The sequence below is a fragment of the Lytechinus pictus genome, chromosome 11 (genome assembly GCF_037042905.1).
Source record: "Lytechinus pictus isolate F3 Inbred chromosome 11, Lp3.0, whole genome shotgun sequence".
Lineage (NCBI taxonomy): Eukaryota > Metazoa > Echinodermata > Echinoidea > Temnopleuroida > Toxopneustidae > Lytechinus > Lytechinus pictus.
Window position 1 is genome coordinate 32678383 of NC_087255.1, and position 11127 is coordinate 32689509.

An 11127-nucleotide genomic window follows, 5' to 3' on the forward strand; every position below is an offset into this window, starting at 1 on the left:
TGGATCCGCCCCTGAAAACATGCTATTGGTTCCAATTCCCAGGGAAATGAATGATTAAATGATTAAATTAAAAGAATGGTTACAGACCGAAGTGCAGGCTCACTTTCTTACATAAAATGACAATGATGTGATTTAATTCGCGTTGTTTGTAGTGGGTAAAGGGTTCGTCGTCGAAATACCATCAATGAAAGTTTGTAAATAAATTGTGCATGACTGGTGGCGCTATTCCACACGATCGGTTGTATTTGATAAAGAGCATTTCATGAACGCTGGAAATATCGGAGTAGATGTCGGTATTCTTTCTTTTAAACTAACTTAAATCCTTCAAAAAGGCTGTGAGCATTGGAATCAGTAGCCTAGCTCACCCAGTGTAAAATTGTTCGGAATATCATTATTATCATCACCGTATCATCATCATCATATATCAGAAATACACAGTAGCAATTCTAAAGCTAATTCATTTACTCCGCTTTCCAAAATCAGCCGATATTAAATTAGCCAAATAAAATTAGGGTGTGGATTAAAAAAAAGAATTACCCGCCTTTTTTGTCAAAACCTGATAAATTTGTATGCGGACGTGTTGTGCTTATTGTAAGTTAAGAGTGAGGCAGATCAGCCACCTAGTCCATATTTTTATACGCTATAAGTGGCGTCCGCTCCTGCCCCCCCCCCCCTAGCCCTCCAAACAGAGATCGTATACACGCATTCTCTCCTGAGGCATTTCCCCTGATGTGGTTGCTTTATTACTTTATAGGCATAAATTATATCAGTTTGAATCACGGCATTGTATTATGTAAGTATACGGCCTCCTTATTTTCCATAGCAAATGTTTTCACAATTGCAAAGCCCTCCCTTCCCTAATCACTGCAAGTATCGCTCATGCTGTCCTAATTTTTTACTTTACGATTTACCTTCACCTATAATAATTATTATCATAAACGCCTCTTTTGATAAGTCGGGTTATAGACGGGATTTAAATAAGTCTTTTGCCTGTATCACTGCTTCTTTGTATCATTCTTTGGCTGTCTAAAAGTCATCGCATTTATTTTATTCTATATGCTTTTTAATTCTTTTGGCCTTGAACAAAACCATTACTAACATGGTATTGTATGTAAATTTAGATTCCTGGGCATACCTGGCTTTACGAAGAGAAAATGGGTCAAACGATTATATTGGTGAGCTTTAAAGGAATTGGTGAGCTTTCAATAAATGCCCACCTTGTTCGAGACGAATTGTGATGATGATGATGATAATGATGGGCGATGAGCTAACCTAAAATACAATTTTATGGGAAAACTACCCAAGTTTGATTTTTTTTTAATTCATTAGATCAATAAATCAAAATGGAATATTCAGGATTAACTAAAGTGAAGATATTCTCGCCCTGTATATACGCCCCTTAAAAATAAAACATAAAACGTAAATAATACAATTGATTTATATCATTTAAATAAACATTATATCATGTATTTCACCCTCTTAAACGTGCAGTCAAGTACTGAAAATACTGAAACATGGTGCCCAAGTACTTCTAGACATGTTATCAGCCGAGTATCAATAATCCACGACCTTTAATCTGGTAATGCGATAACCCGACATCGTTATACCTGATTTCAAAGGTTCGCTGTAAACATTGGTAAAACTTCAGAACAGGTTCCTGTGTCGTATGAGGTGGGCGGAAAACAAAATTCTTCTTGGTTTTTGCGGCAAAGAAATTTAGCGTATTATCCCGGTGGTAAGTTGAACTTGAATTATTAATAATTTATTTGCTTCATAATAATGATGTGAGTTTATGTTTATTCTAACGGATGAATTTGTTGCAAACTTATATGCTGAACAGCAGGGCTTCGTCATTGTATCATATCAAGAACAAGTATTTTCGTAAGAACACCTACTTTGCTTGGCTGAACAAGATATTCAAAACTTAGTAAACGTTAACTCTTTGTTTTAATCGCAACAATACCATAGGTGATGCTTTCGAATTTTATCGGTTTTTAAATAATGACTCATTCTCCAACAAATTATTAAGAGAAGAATGGAGAACTACCAAAGGGCCAATCTTCCCGAGTATTTTTTTAATACCTTTTTGTAGACTTCTATCTTCTGTTATAAAATACTTAACTATTATGACTACTTTTTCTAAGTCTTTTCTCAACGTTATATCGTAGGTGTATTAAAAAAAAAAAAAGATTTTTTTTTTTTTTTTTTTTTTTTTTTTTGGTTTCATTTGTTCTTTATTTTCATTCTTTTCAGTTTTCTTTGTTTGAAATCTTAATTGAAAGATAACAGAAAACGATACAGTTCAACGCGCTCTGTTTATGACCGTAGTTCAAGATCAAAATGTCACATGATTGTGATTGCCCTCAAAGTTGATGTCAAGGTCAGGGGTGACCCCAAAGTATTTTCGAGCCTGGAAATAGGAGCGTCTGATGAGTTTGTTTTATTTTTTTTTAATCAAACTTTAGGATAGAGGTATTACATAATTAACATAACCCAAAACAATATCTATCCACATTATATGTATTTTTCTTCTTTTCTCTTTTTGAAATGTTTTTCTTCGCATGAATACTAGCTAGAAATCGTATGGCAGCATCGCCCCAAGACCGTTGTCTGTTCTCCTGACTTACTAACTACATTTTCAACCTAACTTGATAATCTTATATCAGTTCTAATCTTACTACAATTTCAAACTTCTTTTCGTGTTCCCCCCCCCCCTTCAATTTGTAAAGATTCAGAGCAATTTTACATTACATTAGCCTCGCATTTCATAGAGGAATTAATGGTGGTACATATTTGATGATGAATAATGTAACTTTATATTCAAATTAGTGAAAGCAAAATTCATAACGGCCAAAAACTGCCCTGGAATGCTGTAACGCAATTAAGGTTTAATTGTTCCGAAATTATTGACAGACCGTTAACTATTCCATAAGAATTGCACATAATGCGCTATGTCATTTAAGTAGACATCTATATCAGTTTAAGATTATTATGTTTGGTTAAAAAACTTGATGACAAGCTTATTCTAATATTGCTTCTGTGGTCTTCTTTATGATGCTCAAAAGCTATGTCGGGTTATAAAACAAAAATAAAATTTTATGAAGCCATTGTGACAACTATGACAATGGCGACCTTTGAGATCTGATGCCGCGGTCACACCGGCGAGATCAACTGCAGACCGATAATGCTTTACCAATGTCATACCATCGGTCGGTTTGGTTATTGTGACTGTAGCTAGAGGCGGAAGACATACAGGATTCATGAGGCAATGATGTGATTTAGGGTTACTCTCTTGTTTGATTGTGAAAACAGTTAAGATCTTTAAAGATTTCGTACGCTATACGACTACGTAATATCGGTTAGCTATTGAGGGGAGATTTGTTGAATACCGCTCCAGACCGAGGCGGCACCACCAGATGAGGGGAGGGGCAGCAGAGGCCCTTGTCCCCTTGTGATTTTTTCAAATTTCGAACAAGAATAAATAAGACAAGAGGGGGGCAAGATGATGAAAAATGGAGAGAGAATAAAAGAAATATAAGAAAAAGATATGGGTCGTGTGTACGGTATGCAATATCCATACTTTTCAAGTGAATAAACATGATAGAGGATGCCACCTGTTTTGTTGCATTGGCCCTCCCCTATCAGAATAGGACCTACCCTGTTACCGTCCCTTCACCGCTCTTGATATATAACTTAGTATCATTTTGCAACCTGTCTGGGTTGGGGGGGGGGGGGGCTGAGCATATAAAAAATCACAATCATATGGTCATTTTTACGTTTTTTTTTAAAGTGGGGAGGGGGGCTGCCCCCCGCTTCCGCGGCCCCTGTTTTTGTCTCGCCTGCGTAGCGGAGCGAGACATAGGTATCACTATTTCCGGCGTCGGCGTCGGTGTCGGCGTCGTCGTCGTCAACAATTGTGTTGTACACCCAATAACTTTCTATAGCTTCGAGGTGGGATCACCAAATTCATACCAGAGGTCCATCTCCTGAAGGCACAGGTCAAGTTCGAATATGAGTCGAATTTGAATAAGGTCAAAGGTCAATGAACTTTCCATGACTGGCACTGTGCTGTGTTGTGCACATAATAACTTTCTATATCTTCGAGGTGGGATCACCAAATTCATACCAGAGGTCCATCTCCTGAAGGCACAGGTCAAGTTCGAATATGAGTCGAATTTGAATAAGGTCAAAGGTCAATGAACTTTCCATGACTGGCACTGTGCTGTGTTGTACACATAATAACTTTCTATATCTTCGAGGTGGGATCACCAAATTCATACCAGACGTCCATCTCCTGAAGGCACAGGTCAAGTTTGAATATGAGTCGAATTTGAATAAGGTCAAATGTCAAAGGTCAATGAACTTTCCATGACTGGCACTGTGCTGTGTTGTACACACAATAACTTTCTATAGCTTCGAGGTGAGATCGCCAAATTCATAACAGAGGTCCATCTCTTGAAGGTGCAGGCCAAGTTCAAATGTGAGCCGAATTTGAATAAGGTCAAAGGTCAATGAACTTTCCATGACTGGCACTGTGCTTTGCTGTACACAAAATAACTTTCTATATCTTCGAGTTAGGATTGCCAAATTCATACAAGAGGTCCATCTTTTGAAGGTGCAGGTCAAGTTCAAATGTGAGTTGAATTTGATTAAGGTCAAAGGTCAATGAACTTTCCATGACTGGCACTGTGCTTTGTTGTACACACAATAACTTTCTATAGCTTCGAGGTGGGATCGCCAAACTCGTAACAGAGGTCCATCTAAGTCATATAGAATACATGTAGTTTTGACATGCAGTCTCTTCATGACTGCAATATGCAGGCGAGACAACGCTTGGCGTTTGCCTTGTTATATATATATATATATATTTCCTTTTGTGAAGCCAGATATCTCTCAGGTTCCAACCGATATTTATATTAACTTTTAAAAAATGTACTGCTGAATTTACTTTTTTTCCTGAATTATTTACACATTCGGGGAAAGGGCGGCGGTGGAGGTTGATCCTTGCGCAGTACCATCGAAAAGTTGTATCTTTATTGAACTCATTCGTCCACACCATTTCGCTTTAATTGTTGGTGTTATGATTTATTGTAGACTCGGTACTTTCTGTATGACGGTGCTTCAAAAGGATGCAAAAAAGGAAATTGAATTGAAATAAATTTGTCAATACCTTGGTGGATATGGGAGAGGGGGTCAAAGTCCATTCTTAATTTCGATAATCGACCCAAAGAATCGAGAAGCAACATGCATTAAAAAACGGCAATAGCCTCTCTTGATTTCTTTCTTTTAATCGCCCCGCCTCAAATCACCATTCAACTGTTGCTATTCTTGAATGGCGGTATGAGGGTATTTAAGGGTATGATGAATTAAAAAAGGGGTGCTGAAATCTGTTTGATCGTCCAGGTTTTAAAATGTATTTTTAAATGGGAATAGAATGATTCGTTATCCTGCATCTGCCGAGTTTGTCTACTTATGTGGTATAATCCTTTTCAACAAATTGATTTAGCCAACCAAAACAAAACCTACCAAATAACAAAATATTAATCAAAAGAATTAATTTGCGACTCTCCACTTAATTAACCCTTCTGCAGATCCCGGACATCCGTTATGGGTTACCGGGGCATCCCGGGCCTCCTGGCTGCTTTTCTCTGCCTCCTGTACCTAGGGGTGGGGTCGGCTAGGGAACCCCCCTTCGGAACTTCAGAGAGGTGCAATGTGTCCCCTTCCTGGTCCCTCCGACATGCCAACCAATGGCGACAGCCCATGCTGGAAAACCGTGGACAGGTGACGGTGGTGGCGCTGTTAAAAGCCAGCTGAGGTTTCTGCCTGACGCAGGCCTACTAGTAAGTCAAATCATAGGTTGATTTGGGTGATAATTGGGTTGGAGACCCCACCCCCTTTCCAACAAAGTGAAGTCCTTGTATTTTATTCTCAACATTCACGAGTTACATGAAATTACTTTCAATAATATTTGGATGGATTCAATCTTATGTAAAATCGATGTCTTACTTTCTTGATAAGATAATAGCCATAATAGTTGGGGGTTACTCGCTTAATTCGCTAACTCGCAAGTTTTCATAATAAAGCAATGTAGTATGGGCTCTTTAAAGTCGGACATGACACCTCGCCATCTTTGTAACACATTTGGTTATGTAATACGAAGGAAGCGGTAAATCTCAAAACTTTGTGTTCTTTAATTTTAAGACCTTTGGGTAATGTGCATTTTGTTCAGAAAATTGAGCAGTTACCAAGAGAATTCATGTAGGATATTGATCACTTCTAAACTATTGTGTCACGAATCGCTGGACGATGTTAGAAAATAAAAGCCTAATAAACAAGATTATGTCACAAATGCAACAGTTCCACCAACGAAACCGACTCCATACCGACCGATAATATATCATTGGTAATAATGTAATAGATTTCATCGGTCTGGAGTCTGATTCGCCGGTGAGAGTTTTACGGGACCGTATTACTAAAATATCGGGTTTTGTCCTCTTTTCCAGTTTGGAGGACATGCGCAGGCAGTACATATCTCGATACAACATAACCGATATTAAGTTTATCGTCATCAATGCTGGCGACATCCGATCGCGTCTCAACCATCACACGCTCCGTAGTCTTGGTTCGTACGATCTCTATCAGGATTATACACCCCTGTCACACTCAGAAACATCACAGTCACACCCAGGAACACATCAGGAAGATAGTGTATGGAATCTTCTGAATGGAGATAAGGATGATTTCTTGATATATGACAGGTAAAGGGTTGATTGTATATTCTACTTAGTTAATTCCTTAATCAATTAACTAATTATTCTTTAGTGAATATGTTTAGCATCTTTGATTAAGTCATTCATCTTATGCTGACAGTAGTTATAATGGTGATGCTGCTAACATTGCTGCTCCTATATACTACTAATAATAATCACGACATTAAAAATATTGTTTTTATTGTTAGTAAAAGTAATGATTTATAATGATAATAAAAATAATATACCAATCACAATTCTCCACACTACTTTTTTCAAATGGTTCTAAGTCACTAATTACCTTGTAGTACATGTACATAATTACTGTTTACTTTCAACATTTTAATAGAGAGGAAACTGATGGTTTAGATTGTGTGGTTACATTGATTTTGTATCAATCTATTTCTATAAAAATTAGATAATTCCTGTTTTTGTCCTATTTCAAGAAACAAAAATAATGAAGTTTCACGAACACAAGGGATATGTTTATTTTTTATCGGGTCAATATAACCAACTTTCATACTAAATGGATGTCACTCCAACCTCAATTTACTTAAAAGAAAATGAGAGAAATATAGAATATTACGATAAGTTACTTGAGTTCAGGACCCATTTAAGAAACGTAGCTCTCTAACGTTTGAACCTTCGTGAGACAACTGGTAAGACTCTTCAACTTTATCTTGTCAAATATCATGGAAGTGGTTTAGAGTATTGTTCTAACGACCATGCAAATCTTCAAATATCATCTTGTAAAATATGTTTTGTTTGATTCAGTAAAATAACCTATGGAGGGCTATAAAAATTCGATTTTTTTTCTTTTCCAGGTGTGGCCAGTTAACCTATCACATCCCCTTGCCCTACTCTGCTCTAAGGTATCCCTTCGTTCAGATTGCCATTGAGTCAACCTACACTGGCAGACACCCTTGTAACTGCTCTGCGGATTACCCAACAACCACAGTAACACCTAGTACAGAACAGGTAAGATTGGCGACTGGAAATTATCCTGATGGATTCGGAGAAAGGTTTTATTAAAATCAATCAATCAATCAATCAATCTATCTATCTATTTATTTATATATCCACTCATTAACCTATCAATCTATACGGATGAATAAATCGTCAGTGTAAACAATTCTGACTATTGGGCCAAAGAACTTGATCACTTTGATGAAGGTCTTCGGCAAAATCGTGAGTATACATACGTCTTCACTCATCACCAATGCAAATTGTTTTTTCATTTTCATTTATTTTGTCTATTTCATTATCTGATTGATATTCACGTTTGTATTTTATGACATTGCTAGACTAAAACGACATCTCCTGTCTGACGCGAAGAAGAGCTTATAGCATGCCGAGAGAGACAGCAACTGATGGAGCAGGAAGAAGGCGTCACCAACGAAAGACAGAGGTGATGCTGATGCTGATCGGGAGAGGTGCGCCTGGTTTCATGACGTCCTCTCACTGGGGTATCATCCCAGCTGAATCGGATCCGTGGATCTAGGTGATGCTGACCTAACCAGCAAAGCGACGTAGCCGCTTCCTCCACTTCCGCCGCTCCCTCGCCGTCCAGCCCCAGTTCAACCGCATCCCCTCAGCAATGACAGCCATGAGAACCATCGACAACGTCCTCTTGACGTCAAGGTGAAGGTCAATTGTGACAGCAGCAGCCCTCAAAGAGCTGACAACCTTGAGACACCGCCACCACAACGTCATCATGACGTCAGGGCCAAGGTCAACTGTGACAGCAGCAGCCCTCAAAGAGCTGACAACCTTGAGACACCGCCACCACAACGTCATCATGACGTCAGGGTCAAGGTCAACTGTGACAGCAGCAGCCCTCAAAGAGCTGACAACCTTGAGACACCACCAGCACAACGTCAGAATGACGTCAGGGTCAACTCTGAAAAGGCCGAAGCTCATGTCGTCAATGACAATGATAAACTGTCTGTTGATTTAAAGGACCACAGTAATTTCAGTTTCGAAACAAAAATCTTTCAAAAATTTATAAATATTTTTACAAAGAATTTCCATGTACAAAAGAGAAGCGAATGATATTTTATATTAATTTCTATTTCCGGCTGCCTAATTTTCATAATGTAAGGTGTTTTGAAATTTTAAGGAGCAGCAAAAATTATATAAACGTCAAAAATATTTTGAAAGTAACATAAACGTATTGATTAAAAAAAGATAAAATTAATTATTTTTTAGCTTGGTCCATTCAATTACCAGCGACCCCAAAACCTTTTCTCGCGCAATATTTGATTGCATATCCCTAGCCATTCATGAAGGTACGCAGATAAACCGAAAGGCTCTGTTACCAGATTCTTTATAGTGCTAGAAGGGCATGCACTCCAATATTCGCCTTACTTTCTTCTGAAAGGATTATTATACGTATGAAAACTAGTTAGCTTCTTATTATGCATCACTCATTAATGATTTACATGTAACCTTATGTAATTAATTTGCCAAAGAAGTATAATCCCAGACAACTGTCGTCTTCTCTCTCTCTTCCTCTCTCTCTTTCACGTGCTGCCTCTTTACAAATACTTCTTTCCAAGACCCAGGTTATTCTTTTAAAAGGTGAGTGCAAAAAGGTTATTCTTTTAAAAGATGAGTGCATTTTGTGAGTGCAAAATAATATTTAATTCAAACTGGTTAAATAATTATAATTCATGTTTTGGTCAGTATTATTTACGTCGAATTGTCATATGTGCTTTTAAAGCATATTCAATTTCTATGCAATTATGGTTTTACCACCAGATATAAGTGTGTCATGTTTATTTCAATGAAATTTAGACTCATCTCGTCTACTGGTTATGATTTATGATATTCCATAGAATGTAAAGATTTCATTCTCAAGAATTTATTTATTTATTTCTGATATAAAATAAAGATTAGGATATAATTGTCAGTGTTATAGAATAGTTTACACTTTGTCTGTATTTCCGATGTCCCATTTAGAAAAATCAGAATCTGTGTTTTATTTTGTCGCTAGTTTTGTTCGTTTTAGACATTTTCATTGGGTGCTTTGGGTCTGTCTATCTTTCCGTGTAAACAAAAATTAAGTGTTTATGGTCTAAAGTAAGAGGAAGATTAAGAGTAAGAGCAAGAGCAGTAACACAGAGTCTTTATATGGATGGGATATTTCCCTTCAAATACAGCTGTGATTTTTTTTTAAATGGGATATTATCTTCCTAACAAAATGGAAGAATATAGACCTGGGTGGAGAGAGGTAATGCAGATAAACTTAATTCTTAACCCAACAGCAAAAAACGGGATGAAATTCCCTCAAACGAAGATGAAGGCTTTGAACTTTGTATCCACTTATTCAAGTCAGGAAGTGCTTTTAAGGGGAAGTCCAACTAGATTAAAAAATGCTCTTAAAACTGATAGAATGTGGGATTAACTAGTCTATTGAAATGTTAAATTATGATTAAAAATAGGAAATTTATTTATTTTGAAGGTGTGACTCATAAACTTAAATAAAATCAAGACTATATCTTTTTTATTTTTAATCAACATTTACTCTAAATTTCACGTGTCCCTCTTAATTAGTGTTTTTTTATTCCTGGTAGTCTTAAAAAAAAACCCATGATATTCTGTTCTTCTTTTCAACTTCTTTCTTATTCTCTTTTCACATTCCCGTCTTCTTCATTTTAATTTATGGTCATAAACTGTAGGTAGATTTAGCAAATAAAGTTGTTCTTTCTACTTTTTCCTTTTTGTGTTGTTTTCACCATGTTAACATTCATGCATTTTCTTCTTTTTCAATTTCTGTCAGTAACTTGTTAAATGAAAGTGCATAGATTTAGCAAATTAGTTATAGCTAAGAAAATAGTCTTCATTTTTTCTGTAATGTACAATTTTCTCTTCTTCCATTTTGTTCTTTCTTTAATTTCCCTTTTTGTAAATTGTGTGCTTGTAAAGATTATAGGGATTAGCTGTAACAATATTAATAATATTTTGTGCGTTGTATGTACTCGTATAAATCGAACCCAAGACTTTCTCTCTTTTCAAAATCGTGTATTCATGACAAACATTTGATAACCCACGCTTGCGTGGATCAAAAGTATTCGAAAAAAATAACACATTTATGGAAAGGAGAGAAAAGATTGGTGGATTTGGGAGTATTTTTTGTCTGAAATGAATGTATTGAATAAAAATAAGACATTAAATTGACTCTTGTTGTGATTGTTTAGTCTAGTGCGTATCAAATGTGTATAATCAATAAGATTGTAAAAAAGATTTCCTTGTTTTCTTTTATGTAAGGATTATCTTCTTTTTTTTAACACTTTCTCTTTTTATCTCTCTCTCTTCCATTTTATCATTCTAAAATACACAACCATACAAAAATTCATAATATCTATCTATCTAT

At 36.5% G+C, this 11127-nt stretch overlaps 2 protein-coding genes across 2 annotated transcripts; both read left to right on the forward strand.

The window, feature by feature from the left end:
* Nucleotides 1–1419: 1419 nt before the first annotated feature.
* LOC129271203 (selenoprotein Pb-like) lies at nucleotides 1420–10931 on the forward strand. The gene is made up of 5 exons (XM_054908577.2): nucleotides 1420–1735; nucleotides 5592–5843; nucleotides 6507–6761; nucleotides 7577–7730; nucleotides 8057–10931. Exons 2-5 carry the CDS (start codon nucleotides 5608–5610, stop codon nucleotides 8078–8080), a joined length of 669 nt encoding a protein of 222 aa, XP_054764552.2. The 5' UTR covers nucleotides 1420–1735; nucleotides 5592–5607; the 3' UTR covers nucleotides 8081–10931.
* Nucleotides 8101–8760, forward strand: LOC129271202 (uncharacterized). The gene is given in 1 exon segment (XM_064106373.1): nucleotides 8101–8760. A coding segment is annotated over 1 exon segment (660 nt).
* Nucleotides 10932–11127: the final 196 nt, after the last annotated feature.